The sequence below is a fragment of the Grus americana genome, chromosome 22, assembly GCF_028858705.1.
Source record: "Grus americana isolate bGruAme1 chromosome 22, bGruAme1.mat, whole genome shotgun sequence".
Classification (NCBI taxonomy): Eukaryota; Metazoa; Chordata; class Aves; order Gruiformes; family Gruidae; genus Grus; species Grus americana.
In genome coordinates, this window is record NC_072873.1 from 4,465,704 (window position 1) to 4,485,189 (window position 19,486).

A 19,486-nucleotide genomic window follows, 5' to 3' on the forward strand; every position below is an offset into this window, starting at 1 on the left:
TCCATCACCCTGATGGAGAGAGCTGCTCTGATCAGCAGGGACTGGGGCAAGCTGGGCAATTGCTTGGCACCTGCTCTGGTCTTCATTCAATCGTGGGAAGATGAACTCTGCAGCATCCCTGAGCTGGGGAGGACTTTTCTCCTTGTCCCTGTGAGCTCCTCTCCCTCAGCCACCTTTCCTCCCCCAAGATCTGTCACTGAACCAGACCTGTCACTGCTGAGGTGACATCCAAGTCATGTCTTGAGTATAAGTTAAAAGCCAGTTTTGGCACAAACACATCTTGGGCCTGACCCAGTTGGATGCAAACCTATACACAAGTGTTGAGTAGTATTGAGCTGCCCATGACCCTGCTGGTCTCACCCAGCTCAGCTGAGCCAGCTCTGGCCATGGTCATGTCCCCAGAAGCTCCTCATGGCTGGTGCCCTCCCAAAGTGCTCAATGGCACACATCTAGGAGTGCTGGGGGACAGAGGGTGGCCGAGCCCTGTGCACAGGGTGGCCACACTGCACTGGTGACATGGTCTCCACAGAAAGTCGCAACCTCTAGTTGTCACCCGTAGGCAAAGGGGTGGCAGAGGAGGGTGGACAGAGGGTACAAAGGTCCTGGGTGTCCCTGGGCATGGCAGAGTACAGGCAGCGCAGGAGCAGGGTCTGGGCAGATGTCTTCCCCTCGAGCCCAGCCCAACAGACATTTGTTTTCTCTATTTTTAGCTCTCCTGAGCTCTGCATCTTCTACCTGCCTCAACTGTCAACCTGCAAGGAGGCTGCTGCAGCAGTCAGCATGGGGCTGCAACACAGCCTCAGCACATCCCACCTCCCCCAAGAAAGGAGCTGGGCAGCTGCAGATAAGCCCAGAGACAGACCCCTACTCCATCTTCCAGCCATCCCTGCCACCAGGGTCCCTTGCGGATGGCAAGGGTGGGCTGGGGACGCAGGGCACTCACCTGTGTGGTTCGTGACAGGCGGCAGGCTCTCGCAGTACTGCTCTTGGATGGAGGCTGCAACTGGGCTATCCCAGAGGAGAAATGCCTGCACGGGGAGAAAGCAGACCACAGGCAGGGTTACATGTGCAGTATGCCACTTCCCCAGCCCCTAATCCCTCCTTGGACATGGCAGCAGGTGGGTCAGAACTGAGCTTGGACATTTCTCAGTGGATACCACCCCCAAAGTTGCACGATGGGCACGCATCCATTTGCAAGACAGGTTTCCCAGCCCAGAGGAGCTAGGCTTATGCAGCCTGGGGCTGGGAGACTGATGGTCTCTGCTCTGTTTCCCACCCACCGATCCTCTCCTGCCCCAAATATCCCCCTCAGCAAACCATACTGCAGCCCTGCACAGCCCCTGTCAGGCCACAGAGTTTCTGCTATTTAGCAATTTAATCAACACTTAGTTTTTGCATCCTGAGAGCAGACAGGGGAAACATGATGAGTCTGACACCACGCTCAGATTTTCAATACCTTATTAAAATCACAGCCTTGTAAGCTGTCAGTGGGAAGATGTTAATACATGTCCTTAAGGAGATCTGATCCACAGTCAACCAGGTCTGGATAAAGCCTTTTTTCAGGAGAAGGGCTTGTCTGCAAGCACTGCCATTGCCATTGCATTGGGAAGCATCAACCAGGATTTATCCCATCCATTCTCCAGAGCAGCTCCCGGGAGGCTCTGCATCTCCACTGGATGTGAAAACCATTGACTCCGTCTACATGGGGAGCTATTTTGGAAAAGCTACTTCTGAATTATGGTGTCTTTGCAGGAGTTTGGGGACACTAAAACTGAGGAAGGCAACTGAAAGCCAAAGAAGACAGAGGCATGGTGCTGCTAGACCTAAGGCTCACCAGTGAGGCAGACAGGGGATGGAAGGGACCTGTTGTTTTGCGAAACACACAAGTTTCTACCAGAGCAGCTGCCCATTTTCTCCTCCAGCTCAGAGAGGAGTGACATGGTGACACAGGCTGATCCCCTCTGCTCAGGGGACAGATGCCAATGGTGGATGAGGCTGAACTCCTCTTCTCTCACCCTAAACCTGCCCTGCAAGGACTGACCTCCCTTGGAGAAACGCTCACTGCTCACTGATGGAGCGGCAGAGCCGTGCCCTGAAATGCAAGCACATACAGATCCCGTGGGAAACTCAACCGTGAGCCTGGAGGCAGGAAAGGCTGCAGCCTGCTCTCTTTGCTCCCCTGAGGTGGTGGGCTCGGACACGTCCTCTGCTGAGACAATACAATGCACAACAACCTTCTGGTTCCCCACCAGCCAGGCTGGTCCCTAGTGCCTGATCTCCCTTCCCGAGTGCCATTTGCCTTCAAGACTGCTCTGGACAGGGAGGAGATGGTCCTCCTCTTGCCCTTTAGCCGTATAAACACTGGCTCCTCTTGCTGGCACACCCAGCAATCCCCTGCGCCTTACTGAACCATTAGCAGGATTTATTCAGACATGGAGACAAGCTCAGCACCCACTTGCTCTTTTCCAAACAACTATTTACTGCCTTGGGAAGCTGGTTTTGACAGCAAAAGAGATGTCAAGCAGACGTATAAATGGAGCTGAGAATAGCTTCCTTGTTATGACTGCTCCAGATGGCACAGGGGATCCGGCAGCAAAACCCTGCCCCAAGTGCGGGTGCTGCTGCATGGGGCTGCTGTTGTGCTGGTCCTGCAGGAGCCGGGCACCTCCTGGGTCTCCTTGATGAAAGCTGAGACCACCCAAACTCCAGACATGGGGTAAGAGGGAGTAGGGGGGTCAGCTCCCCTCTGCATTGATGCCTGCAGCTGGTGCCCGCTGGATGTGGTGGCTCTTTGCATGGGACAAAAGGGTTCCTCCCAAAAGGGACTGGGATGGTTTGCCTACCTGAACAGGCTCTCAAGTGTTAATTGGATGTGTTTCTCCTAATCACAGCCTGCTCCAGCCTGGCAGTGCCCGTTCTCCTTCCAGACACAGGGAGAGGTCTTGGCACTGAGCAGCAACGTGGACTGAGCTACAGCTAGAGGGAGGTATGGATGGAGTGTAATCTCTGGCTCTTTGCAGGCTTTGTAAATGAGCTGCAACTGCTACAGAAGGAAGAAAGAAAGGGGAAAACAGGGTTTTCCAAAACACAACAATCCCTAACAGCTTTTTTATCAGGCTCTGAGTCTTGTCTCACTGCAATGTGGCCAATGCTCTTGACAGCAGCAAAGGTTTTGTTCCACTCCCATCAGCCCCAGCTCGAGGTGGGTAAGCTGGGGAAGGTGGCAGCTCCAAGTGGATTTGCACGAGCCAAAAGCGTTCTGATCTGGTACCCTGATGGTTGGGCTCTCTCCTATGTTTTGTCCTTTGTGGGTTACCTTAACACCTCCTCAGGCTTTGTAGAGAGAATAGGTTAAAGCTCTGTCCTTGAAAAGCTTTGCCTGCCAGAGCATCGCTGCCATAAGATGCCACATGGTGCTCAGCAGGTCCCAGCCTGGCCATAATGGAGCCAAGCATGCCTCAACAGCCCCGAAACGGTGGTGGGTCATGCTTGGGCCAGAGATGGGCCATGTCCCTTTGCCCTCCCAGCCCTGCTTTGACCTGGACTATGGCAAATCATGCTCTGCAGTGAAGAACTCCTCCGCGACCTCTCTCAGACTGCCAAAATCCTGGAGAGCTTCAGCTGAGTGTTCAGCTGCACGGGGGAAGAAAAGCAATCTGTTTTTCTAGAAGCAGCCGCTTTGCGCCGTGGTCCCGGTCAGCCTGGGGAGCTGATCCCATGGGGACAGCAGTTCTGCTGGGACCTGCAGGGGCCCCATGAGGCCCCACACTGGCAGCAGCTTCTCCTCCATCTGGAGCCACCAATGACTCCACTGCCGTTGCCTCAGCATCCGCCCAGCTTCCTTCCATGCTCTGCTAACATCTCTGTTTTACACACAGGGAGGCATTGCAGCAGATGCTGATGGCACTGGGTTAACCTCAGACCCCATGGAGCAGCACGCTCCTTCCTTTCACCCCCACATTTCCTGCGGGAGGATCGGCGGGCCCCCACCAGTCCTCGCTGCACAGCTCAGACACCAAAACCTGACGCTGCTCCAGCGTTCTCTGCATCCCACACACTGCAAACACCAGCTGCAGTCGGTGTCCCACCACCCACCGAGTCAATGCTGTCCCAGAAGGGAAACTGAGGCACTGAGTACCGCTTGCCTAAGGTCACTCAGGCTGTGCTGCACCACGTGGGGCAGGTCGCTCCTATCTGGACCCACTGACGCAATGTCACTGGGTTTTTTGGAACCATTCCCTGTGTCTGGGAGGGGCACAGGGTGGCAGGTCCCCTGGGCAGGAGATGCAGCACAGCGGGCTGAGACAGTGTCAGCTCTTTGGCACGAGGAGGCTGGGGGTCTCGCTGCTGGTATGGGTGTGAGCTGCAAAATCACACACACACGCATGGCGTCAGTCTCTGTGGCCTGCCACTGACCTAGCAGCAAAATTCAATTAATAACAATTAGGAATTAATGTCCCCCTGCAGTACTTTCCCTCTCCGAAGCAATCCACAGATATTAATTAATATATTCACATCCGAGTCAAACATCAACCCCCCGCACCGTACTACTCAGAGACAGGCTTGTCCCCCCTTGATATCTTATTGCCTCAAACAAGATCAGATCTGTGTGGCAGGAAGGGCTGACAGCTCTGAGCAGGGAGATAGATGGCTCGTAGCCTAATTAGCAATCTAAGACGGGGCTTGGGTTTTCCACTGCCGACAGGGCTGTAATTGGAGACTGGAGCGATTAGCAGGATGAAGCAGCGTGAGGCAGTGGCTTTGCACAAAGCTGGAGCGGTCAGTGGGACTGATGGATGGTGACAGCCACTGAGACCCCCTGGGGACAGGGGCCAACATCAGCTACTCTGGAGTCGTTCTTGCTGGAGGGACCATTCTCACCCATCGTTTCTGCTCCCTGGCTTGACTGGGCTTGCTGCCCCCTGAGACGCTTGGTGTGGAAGAAGAAAGACCTCCTGGGACACACAGGCAGAGGAAGGACTGAGCACAGTCTCTGCTCTGGACCTTCACTGAAGTTCTCTGGGGTGTTAGGCTGGGATTGAGCCTGCTCTTTGCCCCAAGCCTGCAGAAAAAGCTGCCTGACTTTGGGTGTTAAGTACAGTGAATGTTAAAAGAGCTGGATGCCAACCTTGGATGCAGAGCAACATCAGCAGCATCGGAAGGGGGGGCACGGAGCAGCACATCTTGCCAATGCCGCAGCCATAGGCTGGAGGTGGCCTTGAAAAGCCTGACCAAAAGAGCTGCCCCCTCAAATGTGCTTGGAGGTGGTCACGGTGCCTCCAGCCCCTGCTGCCCAGCTCTGTCCCTGTCCCCTGCCCTCACTCCTCTGGGGGGAATCCCTTTACCCTTGCCTCCTCTGACTTCCAGGCACCGTCTTCTGCAGCTGGTGAGCTTCTTACCACCTCCACCTTGAGGGCTTTCACTTGGATAAGTCCCATCCCCAGTTCAAGCCATGAATGAAACCCCCAGGGAGCATCTCGCCCGTGAAGGACACCCTCTACAAGCCCTTGCCTTAGCCCTGACAGTGACCTGCTTTGCCACCCCCTGAGCTCCAGGTTTCTGCAAGACCCCCACTTTACCGACAAGCACCCCATTGCTCCTTCACTTGCTTTCGTGCAAAGCCACATCAGAAGCCCTGCCAGCATCAAGGCATCAAGGCAAAGCACAGGCAGCAGAACGAGGCTCAAAGCAAGAACCGCAGGGGGATTTTCTGTGGCTGATGTTACTCGGGGGGAAGAGCAGGCAGTGAGAACACCTCCATCTGGCATTAAAATCTGTGAGTTTATAAATTGAGCCATATTAGAGGGCCAGCCCCCACTGTGTGTAGACAGAGGCTTTGGTGCGAGTATTTATTCCATTTGGAGTCTCTCTCTGAGCATGCTGGATGCAGATCCTAACAAAAGAATATCAATCAGGGCTAAATGAATGCCCTGTAAAACCTGATTTATGAGCGATTAAAGGTTTTCCTGGATTAAGCTCTGGTTTCTCTTGCTTGCCATAAATAATTCTGACTTCATTTATCTATGAAAAGGGGCATGGATTTTTGGGGACAGGTGAAAAATAGAATAATGGCATTTGGATATTGGAAGCTAGAGGCACAAACAAGCTGGAAAAGGGGACACTGCCTGTATCAAAGTGGCTCCTATGGCATCTGGATTTGCCAGAGCAAAGGCTGCTAAAGAAGAGCTGGTGACGGACACAAGCACAAGGGAGGACTGCTTTTCCAAGGTGGTTGTATTAAACTCTCCTGCAGATTGCACATGTGGGACCCGTGTGCATTCACAGACATTTTCATGTCGGGCTTGGAATTTGTTTTCCCCAGCTGCCCCCCAAGACCCACATCTTGGCTGTCCCAAGCCCCATCCTTTACTCATCACTTTTTTAGGGTCATACCCTGGACTGAACCTCCATCATTTAATTCACCTATAATTTTCCTCCAGCTTATCTGCATTCGCAGCTAGGGAAAGCTCGGCCACACCAAAACTGCATCTGCCATTGCCTTTCCTGAGCAAAGAGTACAGGATTTCAGGGTAGAAGAAGGACTATGATCTGCAAAAGACCAACACCCCGTGCCCTCTGCCATCTGAATGGAGGCATTGCCGCTGGGTGGGTGACTCATTGATAAAGCAGGACACTGCAGAGAAGGAGGGTCTCTTCCATTAGCTCAAAATACGGTTAGGGTAAAAAAGAAAAACAACAGATGGGCCTCTGCATATGTTATACCATCTACAGAAAGAGCCACCCGCTCATGAGTGACAGCTCTCAAGCGTTGGACAACAGCTCCTGGGCTCTGTTTGTTGAGGGAACCCCATGCTGATGATTTGTGCTTTCCTTTGGGTCCAAATACTGTTCTCCAAAATAAAACCACAGATGCAGCCTCTCTAAATGCTGCGAACTTGGACCTCCACTTGAGCTTGTTGCTCACAACAAACTTCTGGGCCAGCCCTGTGCAGGATTTCTGGTGAACAGAGCTGTATTTCAGGGCAGGGTTGAGCCGGCTGTGCGGGCTATTCTCATCGTATTTCTATATATTCATCCTGTGGTGATAGAGCAGCTATTCTGGGAACAGGCTCTGCCATTTCCATTCACTTCTTCACTAGAGATGCGAAACCACGGGGATGATTTCATACACACTGAATCAACTCTGTCTTTTAAGGAAAGCAAGGACTGGAAGAGATCCCCAGGGTCAGCGTATCCTGCTACTGCAGCTCCGCGTCTTACGCAAGGATTTGAGCAGCAAAGGGGTAGAGAGCTGGTTTGGGGCTTATTGCTGCTGGAGCTGATCAAGGGAGAGGGGAAACTACCCCACCCCCAGCGTCAAACCCTGCTTTTTCATAAAATGCTTTTGCAAACAGCATTACCAGCCCCAGAAATGTCATCAGTTCCTGACAAAATTGCAGGTGAACTGTTTCTTTCTAACCGCTTGTTTAGTTTGTTTAAATGACTTGCAAGATGCGAGAGAGCATTTTGCAGCAAGTTTTGCTGCCTGTTTCCTGGTCTGTCTGTCCAACTCACCAAGGGATGTCTACCCAGCAAGGCAAGGTGGACAAATCGATGCTAAACTGGAGGTGCTGGCCAGATGCGTGGAGAACACATTGGCTTTACCAGCCCAGGGATCTGCAGGCTGCCAAACCTGCCCAAGCAGGGGAGGTTTGCCCCTGCTGAGCTCTCCGTTGGAGCCAGACTGCTGCAGGTCTCTGCACTTGCAGGCTGGACGCTGCTGTGGGTATACCTGGCTGCAGGGACATGCTCACTTGAGGCTGGAGTTTCATTGTCTTTTAGCCTGCGCTGTCCCCAGGTGAGGGTTGGGATTGTGCTGGAAAGGGTCTGAATTTTGAATGCATATATTTATAAGAAAAAATAGACAGTTTGACTGCAAAGGGGTGTTTTGTAGATTGGGTGTTTCTTTTTGGAGCCGGCTGGGAGAGAATTCTCTGCTTGGGCTGGTTTTCATGACATCCTCCTGTCCCAGCCCCAGCGCAGGGATGGTTTTGCTCTCAAACTCTGGAAGCTTTTTGAGGATTTGGCCCCCCATCTTCACAAGGAGACCATCCTTGAGGAACAGCTAGGGATGGCTAGGGAAACCCCTGAGCCTGAGGAGGTTTAGCAGAGGGTGGGAGCTGTGTCTTAGCACCTTTGGGCTTTTTTTCTGACCATGTTTTGCTCACACAGTAGCTATCAGGAGCTGTCATGCTTGCTTGGCTGCCCCCAGCTCAGACCCTGCACTGGGTCTGTGGCTTTGCTAATGGTGTCCCCACATATTGGCCAAGGAGGACCTGGGCTGGAGAAAAGATCCTGCCCTGTCTCACCTTTATTTCTTACATCAGAACCAAATATAACCTGAACCGGGGAATATAACTGCAAAAGAGCTCCTATAAAACAGAATTAGGGATATGCAGTTATAGGAGAAAGCTGCTGCTCAGCAGAGGAGATTTTAAAAGCAATAGCAACTTGGCAAGGAGATTGCCTGGTGCATATCAGCTCTTCTTATCCCTTAGGTGAGAACTTTCCTATCCCAAAGGTGCAGTTAAATACTCCTCCCTGCCCTTCCACCGGCAATGCACAGTGAGCCCGCGGGGTATGAACCGCAACGGTGCTAACGGGGAGGGCTGAGCATCCGCTTTTTCTGCCGTTTTAACTCTGCAGTCACAACCGGGCCACTGAGACAGCGTTTTGCAGAGAGCCGGGCAAATTTTTTCTTTTAACCCTCTTTGACACAGAGATTTAATCAAAAACCTGATCATTTTGTTGAACTGCCTACATAGGTTTGTTCAAATAATGTTCAAGATTTCACTGGAAACCTTTGCATCTCCTCGTTTGCCCATCGTTTGGGATTTAAACATCCTTTGGGCTGGGAATATTTCCTTTCTTGATGAGCCCTTGGGGAGGAGGAATATTGCTTCTGACAAAGCATTTGCATTTTGTGCAGAGCTGCAAAATTAGCAGTGGCTACAGTTCCACAGCAAGCAATTTAGGGAGGAAAGTCTTGTGCTTTGCGGGTGGGGGGAAAAGGAGCGGTTTCTTTAGAAAATCAATTATGGGGGGGTACAATTAGGCATTGCATTTGTGTTGTCCCCATCCATCACACCCCCAGAGCGGCCACCCCCTCCCAGCAGCCTAAGGGAAACTGGTGGCAGCTGGTTTCACTGGGAGGCGCGAGGCAGGGAGCTGCTGGGAAAGCTGGGCTGTGCTCGGGAGGACCTGGCTGCTAGTCTCCCCTTCCTTAATAATCCTTTCACTGACTCCAGCCCCCTCCCTGCTAGTTTTTGGGCATCGTGAGCTCTTGCCAAGCCCTCGTGTCTCAAGTGGAGGAATTCTCCTGAGGGCCCTTTGTGTAGCGGTTTCTCCTTTTACTTTTCCCTTCCTTCAAAGAAATGGAAAAGTCATTGTGGAGAAAGCGAGCGGTGCAGGGTGCAGAGGGGTGATGGGGAGGAAGGCAGAAGGGCCCTTCTGGGACAAAAGGACTTAAAAGCATCTTACCTGCAGGAGGAGGAGGAGGAGGGCAGGACGTAGGCTGGGCACCATCCTTAACTCCCACTGCGCCCAGCTCGCCGGGGCATGGCTGGCAGCGCTCCCCACTCCCGCTGCGCTCCTTCTGCCGTCGGGGATAAAATCCTCTGGGCTTTGTGCAAAGGAGCGTGTCCGGGTCCTGGCGGGGCTGCACGGAGGTGGGCAGGTACCTTTCACCCTCCCCTTTGCTCGGCGACCTGCTCCTGCCTTTTATAACCTTCCTCGGAGCCGGTCCTCTGGCTTCCCACCTTCCAGCTCGCCTGGCAATGGGCTACATCCCTCCTCACCAGCCTCCCACTCCCCGCTTCTCTCCCTCCTCCTCTTCCTCCTCCCCTTTTCCTTCCTCCACCTCCCTAGTGCCTTCCAACTCTTTTTTCTTTCTTTTTTTTTTTTTTTCTTCCCTGTCTCTTTCCCTCCCTCAGCATCTTTAGCAGCAGAAACTTCCCACCGGCCCAGGGACCCCCACCTGCCCCCCCACTCCTCCAGCTCCCCCTGGACCAGGCTCTCCCCTCTCTGCCCCCCGCACTCGCATTTTGCAGCCGCTGCTGCGGGCTCTCCTGTGGAGGCTGCGGGCTCCCCTGTGTGTATGCAAAGGGCTTGGGGCTGCAGTTTGCGGAAGGGTTTATGTTTTCGGGGATTTGGCTCCAGGGCTCTGGCAGAGGGACTGGGGGAAGGGGAGGCTTCCACCCTTTGCAGCCCCTTTGCAAACTGGCTGGTGAACACGGAGGGAATGAGACCCCCTTTCCTATAGGGAGGGGGTGGAAGGGTCTTCAGACCTTTTTTGTGACGGAGATGCTCCTGACACAAGGACAGGACATGGGGCAGGTGGATGTAGGTCCTTCCATGCAGTGGGGCTGTGCTGGGAGCATTTGATCATAATGGGGGGGTGGAGGGGGAAACTGAGTCACAGAGGAGGTGGGGGTGCTGCTGGGAGGGTGTTTTTTCTCGTAGGATGGGTGGAAGGGGAAGAGGCGATGAGGCAGAAGCGGGGGGCTTGAACTGACAGAGGAGAGGGGCATTGGTATGGGGGACGTGTCCTGAGGAGGGTGGGGAGCAGGAGTGGGTGGTGTAGGGGAGCCTGGCTGATGCTCCTGGGGTCTTGGCTAATGATGCCCCACCACGCCTCAGTTGTTATGGGCTCTCTGTCCCGCCTCTCTGTCTCATCTCCTGCCAGCCTCTGCCCTGGGCTCCTGGGGAGGCATCCCCCACATCCCCTGTCTCTTGGGGATGCTGTGGCCAGGCTTGGGTCCATCTCTGAGCTGGATGAATCTCCCTCTGGGTGAAATATGCTCCTCTGTGCCAGGGCAGTTTGAGGGCACTCCTTCTGCACCCACCTGGGGCTTGGGGGGGGTCATCCCAGCTGTGGCTGCTGTGCCCACCCTGGGGAGTCACCCAGGCTCCACCTGCCCATGGTGACCCGGCAGCAGAAAGCCAGACAGCAAGTTCTGGTTTCTTCTTTCCTTGAACAAATAAAGAGAGCCAAGGTGTGTTGCTGGGAAGGGGACGTGGAAGACATTGCCATTGGGGTCACCATCCTGAGGGGGGACCAAAGATGTTTCCCCTACCTGATGCTGGTGCATCCAACAGCCTCTCATGGGGTGCTGAACTGTGCTCCCTGCTTCATCCCAATAACAACCTCTGCCTCTGGGAACGGCTGCAGACCATGGCATATCGCAGACGGATCAATAGGAGGGCAGTGTCCTTTGATGGATTCATGGCTGAAGCCTCCATCCATCTTTGCTGAGCTGCTTTCTGTCTCCGAAGCATGGGAGAGGGCAGGAGGTGATCAAGGTCCTTCCTGCATCTGCTGGATCAAGGCAAGAGTGGCCAGCCAGGACTGCACCCCGGCACGGGGGTGCAACCAATGGCTCATCCCAGGCCCCAAAGGGTAAATCCTCCTGGCCCAGTAATTAAAGGGAATAAACAACACAGACATAAATCTTGTGGCATTAGCCGGATTTAATCAACTGAGCCATTGGTTTGGCAAAGAAGTTTGAAAATATGTAAAGCTCTAGTAAATTCAGGAAACTCTTTGTTTCTTAGGTCTCCTAACACCCCTACCCCCAACAAGTGACAGGATGAGACACACTCCAGAGCCACCCTGGCGTTACCTTTCACTTCAATATGCCCAACTGAAAATGCAAATTGCACAAAAAAAGGCTTGAGAAAGCTCCCACACCCCCGAGCAGCCTGCATTCAGCCCATTCACTGAGCACATCGTGGGTCTAGGACACAGCTCCATGCTCTGGCTTTGAGGGGCTGCTCAGGGCTTTGTGAACCCCAGGACACAAGAGGCACCTTGCAGTGGGGAGCACTGGAGACCCCATTTCCACACTGAGACCCTGGGGATCATCCTTAGCCATCTCAGCCTGCCCATGGCCACCGAGTGGGACATTGCAATGGCCATGCTCTTCTCAGGTGCCCAAAGTGCAGGGTGATGGGTGGAAAGCAAAAGTGAACATCAACTATTTTTAGTCAAGGGTTTGGTTGCCAGGGACATGAAGATAATTCCTTCCCTATATATCAGGGAAACGGCTGCAGTGCTGTTTGAAAGACCTAATTGAGGGGATTTATAGTAAAATGCAACTTGTCAGATGTGGCAAAGGAAAAATAAACCAGTCCCTGAGACAAGGAAATCAGTCCATTCGTCATGGTTAATCTCAAGCTCCTCAGCGCGGCACAGAGACAAACGTGGGAGATGGGTATTAGGGATGGGGAGAATGAAGAGAAATATCGCATCTCCAGGAAGGAGGGAGAGGAACGATTTAGCCTGACTTTATCTGCCTTTGGTATATTATTATTATTATTTTATGTAACCGGATATAGTTTGACACTTCTGTTTCTGAGCAGCTCCATGACGGCTGCTCTAAGGGGCTGTTTGTGTGACTTACACCACTGCAATGCTTCCACATTGTCCCCTGCAGCCATCCCCTCCTTTTGTTTGGTAAAATGTGCAACTCCATGTGCCCATCCTGCACAACAGGGATGAGACTGGGGCCGGTCCCTGCACCGGGGGAATGTGGCATGTCTGTCCCCGCTTCCCGCATGGGGCATCGATAGCAGTGTGGGTCACGGGGCTTTGCTTCCATGTGGGACATCTGCAGGGAAAAAATAATCCTCAATGTCATGGACATATAGGTCAGGTTGATGGAATATTGGAGTTTGGCTTCTCAGCTGAAAACACAGCTGAGATCAGCAATGTGCCTCACTTTCCCTACAGGTGTGTTGGGCTGTTTCTTTCCTGCATAAATCAAGTGAAGCTGAGGATGCTTTTCAGTGCAGTCCTTAGTGGAGGAAGGACTGTCAGCACGTGGAGCTGTGTTAGCAACTGCAGGCTGAGAAAAAAACCCACCACAACACATCAAGTTTCTCCCAGGGGACTTGTTTTTTGCCCTGGTTCTAAAATCCAGTTTCAGGCTTTCTGTTCTGTGTCTGACCCTTTTCCCTCCTCCTAGACCTGCAGTGAGAGGAAGAACACACTCTCAAACTCTGCCTGACAAAAGAAAGTGATTTCTGGGACCAGTTTTCCCTCATTCCAGGTCACTACGTTGTATAATCATGCCCCAAATCTGGGTAGCTCTGTTGGATTTGACTACTCCATATAGCCTGCCTTGTCCCTGCAAGCCTGACGGCTGCTCTGAAAGGAAGAACAGGAAAGCCTAAACCACAAACCCACTGAATACGTTGCAGGAAGGGAAACCAAAGGCTTGTTACTCAATCAACAACCTCCTGTAATAGTTATTACCTTAGAGCTGGGCTGGTGGAAAGCTCTTTTGGTCCTGAAGATCTTGTGAAAGGCTTGGGTGGCCTCTGGATGCTTCAGACCCCTGTTCATCCCATCAAACTCTGCTGCTCCATGCAGCAAATGACTGATTCCTTCAGTACACGGAAAATTCACTCTTGTCCTTTCTTCTCCCCTCCCAGATTGCGTTCGTCAATAGGAGATAACCATGTTAACAAAAACACCAAAACTGCAAATTAAAACAAGCAAACCCAAGGAAGCTGGGAAACCCACAAAGATCTGGGATCTAACAGAATGTCTCATTTGATTTCTGAGTTTCTTAAAATAGCTCGTCATATTTTTCAAATTCCTTTTGGGAGGAAGTGTCAATTTTGAATAGAACTGAAACACAAAAGCTTTTGTTTTATAGCTAATTAAACCTCAAGGCAGAATGCTAAACTAATCATAATAATAGTCATAATTATTATTTTCCTCAATCAAAATGCTTTTAGCTAAGTCAACCAAAATTTGCCAACCAGCAGATTGATATTTCTGATCAAACAAAATGCCACAGTTTGTGGTTGGGAAAAACTCCACGATTTTACTCTGGAGACCGATCCCATCAATCCACCAGCCGAAAGTGCTCTGCTTTCATGCACCGTGTGACTGAGAGATGCACGACCCTGCCAGTATCGAGCCATCCTGTTCGTGGCTGTGTCTCTGTCAGCAGCACGGGGACCCATCTTCCCTTCCAAGGTGCTGCTGCATTGACCATGATGTTGTTGCATGGATGCACGAGTTGCACAGGTGTACACGCTGCTGTTGCACGGACGGTGGCTGGTGCAGCTCTGCTGATGCAGGGATTGCCTGTGCTTCTGGGGACCTGCCAGTGGTATGGCCACATCCACAGTGTTGCACATATTGCAATCGATACACCCCTCATTTGGGCATGATGACAACATTTCGGGCGTGGAAATGTCCTGTAGAGAACAACGTAAGGATTGTGACTTCCTGAGAAATGGCTTGTGGCAGAAATACCTCCCTACTCATAGGTCTGTAAATGCCAGTCAAGGCAGGAGAGATTCTGGATGTCTTTCAAATCTGGTTATTTATTCCCCTTACATTTGATGAAATATTAATCTCCTCATCTCCAAAAGGCAATCAAAACCCAGAAGGAATGACGTACAGGGCCTTGATGCAGAGAGCAAACAGCAGCAAAATAAAAATAAAATTAAAATCCAAACATAATGTAAAATTCTATAAAAGGCATCTGTGTGGTGGCACAAAGAGCAGTGACAAAGTGACCCGGTGCCCTCAGGGCAGATGGACTTGGGAGGCTGAGCAAGACCGTGCCGGGAAGGGTATGAAGAGGACTTGGATCAGGGAATTGGTTGGGCAGGCCTTAAGCTTTCCTGTAAGGGCTGTTGGTGGGATTTCTTTGAAGGTTTCCCCTTCCTTCTCTTATGCCTTAATTAGAGGGTGGGTTCATGCCAAGACACCAGCCAGCTTGGGCCATTGCACTGGGAGATGGGAGGAAGCCAGACGGTGGATGTGTCGGAGGTGGTGCCGGCTGTTACTCGTAGCAACCGTGCCGTTTGGCATGACGGTGACTGGCAGTCTCCCGGGGAAAGAGCTTTGATATGGGGATGTCTCCCTTCAAAGCTCAAAGCTGATGTAAGGCCCTGTCTCCATCTGCTTTCAGGGTAATGCAACCTGAAAATGGACTCAGCCGTTGTTTGAGGTGTTCTGCATGGCTATGTCCTCCAAAGCCATGCTCCTCCATCTTTCTAAGCCCAAGAACATTTCTAAGCCCTTGGAAAACATCCATGGCTGCTGCAGGTGGTACAAAATGGTTTGCACGTGCAGCCAAGAAAAGTCTAGCAAAGTGTCGTCCAGTTTTGCATACTCTCAGCCCATTTTCTTTGTGTGTTTGGGGATGTTGGCACATCTTTTCCTTACAGTAATCTCACAGACAAACTCCTGATATTTGGTGACTCCAAAAACTTCCCACCTTCTCTGTTTCTCCAGCCGTGGCCTGTGTACAGATGAGGTGGTTATTGTGGCAAGTGAAGGGAAAGCTAGCTTGCCTACTAGTTGCAGTGATAAAATACTTTGGCCACATATAGGTAAAAATCCTCTTTCTACCAAATGGTTTTCTCCAGGCACATGTTAACTATGATCCCGTAGGTCCTCACTGCTTCAGCTGGGGAACTATAAAAAAGGACAGTCATTTACTGGGCATTTCTTTTGGTCTGTTCTCTTGTTTTATGAAGTTCCTCGGTCCATAAGAAGCACAGAGATTATTAATATACCTATAATGCTACATTCCATAGAGTTTAAGGTCCTTGGCAGTTTGCTAACTGTATTTCTCATGCATGTTTTACTCCATCATTGCTCAGTCAGGATTTTTCCTTCATTAGGAATAATTAACTGCTGAGTGAGGGTCAACCGAAGGACTTCAGTTTATTACAGGTGGGGAGAGGAAATCACAAAGCTGGTCTGCAGAAAGGGATCCAGTTTGGATGGGGATGTATTTCCCTCTTCAGCATATGTTCTTGAATGTCTTTGTGGTGGGCATCATATGTGAATGGGAAAGTCGTGTGTGGCAGCCCGTGCCTCCCTCCACGCACACAGAGCATTGCTGTGGCAACTGCAGTAATTGCTTCTGTAGAGCAGTTAATAACAGGGCAGAGCCACCTTTGGAGCAGTGCATTCCCTTTTCTGGATGAAGAAGAAAAAATAAAATAAAATAAAATAAAATAAAATAAAATAAAATAAAATAAAATAAAATAAAATGAAGAGAAGAGAAGAGAAGAGAAGAGAAGAGAAGAGAAGAGAAGAGAAGAGAAGAGGAAAAAACTTGCTTTTCCTCCTTTCCCACATCTCTGCAAAGGAGCATATCCCCCTTGCAGAAGGTCTCCGTTCCTTGCAGGCTGACTCCCCCACCTCCCCTGTATATGTCCTAGGCTGTCTAGGACAGAGCCAGGTATGAAGCTAGAGGCATCTTTCACATCCAGGCTTCTGCATGGAGAATTTTTGACCTCAGACCACCAGGAAATGCCTGTTGGCAGGAATGATGCTCAGTAGCGAAAAAGCAGCCTGGGTCAGGCTCCATCTGCACTGATGCTGGGCTGCAGAAAAGCCTAATCTCCCAATTCACCATGGTCAGCCCCAGAGTGTGCGAGCTCACCAGTCCATGTCGCTGTTTAGGTGTACACTGGAGAAGGGCGGTCCTCCCTTGCCATATCCCAGCTGCTCGGCACCGGGTGTGCTGAACCACAAGACAGGACACCATCCCAAATCTCTCAGCACTGCAATTCAGCGGGACTGAATCCAGCAGCAGAGCCTCATGGATGCACTGACAGATGTCTGCTATAGCTCATTCGTCTCTCCCCATCCATCTCACCTGCTTTTTCCTGCCTGCTGCAGAGATGACAGCCTCCAGGGTTCTGGGACCCCGGAGCAGGGCCAGGACGTGCAGCTAGCAGCTTCAGCATCTAATTCAATTCTACAATCAATCTTGCTGCTTGTGTTTTGCCAATTATCCAGAGAAGCAGCTCAGAAACCATCCGTGATGGCAGCACAGATAACTGCAGGTTTACATCTTAAGCACAGGAAGGAAACGGGCAGCAGCTGGAGCTGCCTCTTTGTTCATGTACCAGCAGAAGGTGCCTTGGCAGCACTCTTACCTGCGAGCAGATGAACCCCACGCTCAGGTCTGCCAGGCACAGTCTGTTGTCCCGGCTATTGAGCTTTAGAGAAAGGCAATCACATCCACTCCGGAGCAGCAATGGGGTCTCATGGGTCTTTTTCTACTTGGGGTTTTGTTGCTACACAGGATGACTCAACACAGCTAAAGCCTCCACATTCCCATTAACTTGAGCATAAACATCTAAATTAACTAATTTTGCAAAGTTTGTCTCTGGCTTGGCACTTCAGTGCACTGGTCTGCTCAAGGCTACCTCCAGCTGGAAGGTGTGCTCAGCAAGATGCACAATGCAAAATTTGCCCCGTTTAAGGCTGTGTGAGCTGCTGCCTTTAAAAGCACTCTGCACTTTGAAAGCTTTCCGGCTGCTAAGAAAGTCATCGCCGTGTCCGTGAATTCCTCTCCCATGGGAAGGAACCGGCTCTCTTGCTTTCTAGGCAGAGAGGTGTTTGTGCTGCTCAGGTTTACTGTGAGTCCCAAAATACTGGTGTGTGCTCAGGCTCGAGATCCTGAATCTGCAGGAATGGTCACCTTCCATTCAAACAGGAAAATCAGGAAATGAAAGCAAGAAAACATGACTCAAAGACATCCGATCTAGGAAGGTAAGAACCCCAAAGTGGACCTTTTTTTTAATAAACCACCTGGAAATTTAGGCTTTTTAGTAGCTGCAGCCTTCTAGTCAGTGGGGGTGACTCATTCAGCATCAGGTGAGAGGTTCTGCTGAAGCTGAAGGTGCCAAAACAGGTCGAGTGAGGCACAGAAATGACCTTCCAGAAGTTCTGGTCCTGGAGATATTTTTCCTGGGCACTTTCAAGGGCAGATTGCAGGAGTTATGGCTGCTTCGAGGGAAGCTGTCACTTCTGCCGCCCTCAAAACCTCACAAATATTTCCCTTTGGAAAGCCATGGGGAGGAAACTTGGTTCTTACAGAGTGCCTGGAGCGTGCTGGAGGCTTGGCAGCCGATAAAAGGCCCTTAACCTAAAATTAGCTGTGGAGCAGCAGGCAGGGGAGTGGGCAGGGGGAAGCAGGTCAGGCTGTGAGTGCAGTGGCTGCTCAGGCTGCTCACCCGGGTCTCCAGTAACATCATTTGTGGTTCTTCTCTGTTCTTAGGATTTCTAGTGCTGGTTAATCTTTCTGACAGCTAACCCCAGCCCAGAAGTGCACCAGCTCTCTTTGCATCACCTGCCTTGTCTCCTTAAGCTTGTGCAGATTCAGTTATTTAGTAAGTGGTGGGTTTGCCAAGAGGTCTCTTTTTCCTCCCCACATACAAGCAGCTCAGGTCAGGGTGTCCTCCAGAGATTCATTTTGCTCCTAAGGACCGAGCCACACTTGTGGGAACCAGTGTAAAAACCTCTCTGGGCTGCTGGGGTTTTAGCCGAGCACATTGAGCTGCTGGGCATTTACAGCCAAAGCTCTGCAAGAGGATGGGAGCCTGGTCCAGCCTCAGAGGGATGCTCTAAGGGCTGGTGTCCTTAGATGCCTAATAACAAGGATCCAAGAAATACCTTAGCAAGGTAAAATTTTTTGAAAGACGAGGGATGTGTCCTTGTCCTTGTCCGAGTTACGTCTGAATGGCTTCCACCGTGGCTGCATCTCCTGCTCCTGAAGGATGCCATGTGCAAGGAGGTCAGAGCTAAATGAATCGCCGATCTGTCACTGCCTCTGGGCAGAGATCGGACATCTATTATCCCGTGTGGTGCGCCTATAGGGAATGTGTGTCCTGTACGCTCAAAGCAGCATGGGCAGGGAGAGCAGCCGGTGATTTATGTCACGCTGCCAACGTGCTGAGCCAGCGCTGGAGCCTGCTGCACCCCATCCCTTCCCAGGGCGGTGAACTGCCTCCCAAGCAAATTCACACGTGTGCTCTACAGGCAGCACATTCGAGACAACATCCCGCTCTCCAGTGAAGCGATGTAGGTCAGAGAGCTGCTTCTCTGAGGCACCTCCATCCCTTTGACCTCCTCTAGTGGGAGAGAGGACAAAGTCCAGGATTATTTCTAGGGTCCTGCAATCTGATATCGACGTGTTTAATCCATTAGGTATTTGCTTGCAGGGGTCTATGCTTGCCTGGCTTTTCCTCAGTCTTCAAGAGCTGGGATTTCCCAGACATTCTCCTTTCCCCTTCCCAGTTTGGGCAAAGCAAACAGGGACATCTGCCACCAGCCTGTCTGGGAGGGTGCAGAGGTCCCCGGGAGGTGCTGGCTGATGGCTCACTCCAAGGAGGCATAAAGGGAGCATGGGGAGGTGAAGGAGGAGGAGGAGAGCTGGTAAAACAGTGGAGGGTTTTGGGAAGGAGGGAAGCAGCGACAGCAGCAGACTGGTGAGGCTGGAAGAGCAGACCACAGGCAGATGGGAACCTTTCGAAAACTGGACGAAAACAAACTGGAGCCCAAAAACCCAACCCCTCTCTGTCATGAGAGGAACCTGGACCAGCATCACCCCATGCAATTTCCTCCACCTGCATCTGCTGGAGAGCAGTGGTGGTTTAGGAAATCCGCCGCTTTTCCAGTGTTTTTCAGCCCTATGAGCTCTCTGCTCAGCTCTGCAGC

The 19,486-nt window shown here is 51.5% G+C and overlaps 1 protein-coding gene across 1 annotated transcript in view; it reads right to left on the reverse strand.

Annotated features, from left to right (window-relative positions):
- Positions 1–9,790, reverse strand: part of CRHR1 (corticotropin releasing hormone receptor 1) — a 30,374-nt gene extending 20,584 nt beyond the window's left edge. Inside the window, exons 1-2 of the mRNA XM_054801564.1 lie at positions 9,481–9,790; positions 944–1,028 (exon numbers count right to left, since the gene is read on the reverse strand). Of these exons, the coding sequence (XP_054657539.1) occupies positions 944–1,028; positions 9,481–9,525 (130 nt within the window). The 5' untranslated portion in view covers positions 9,526–9,790. The remainder of the gene's footprint in view (positions 1–943; positions 1,029–9,480) is intronic.
- Positions 9,791–19,486: the final 9,696 nt, after the last annotated feature.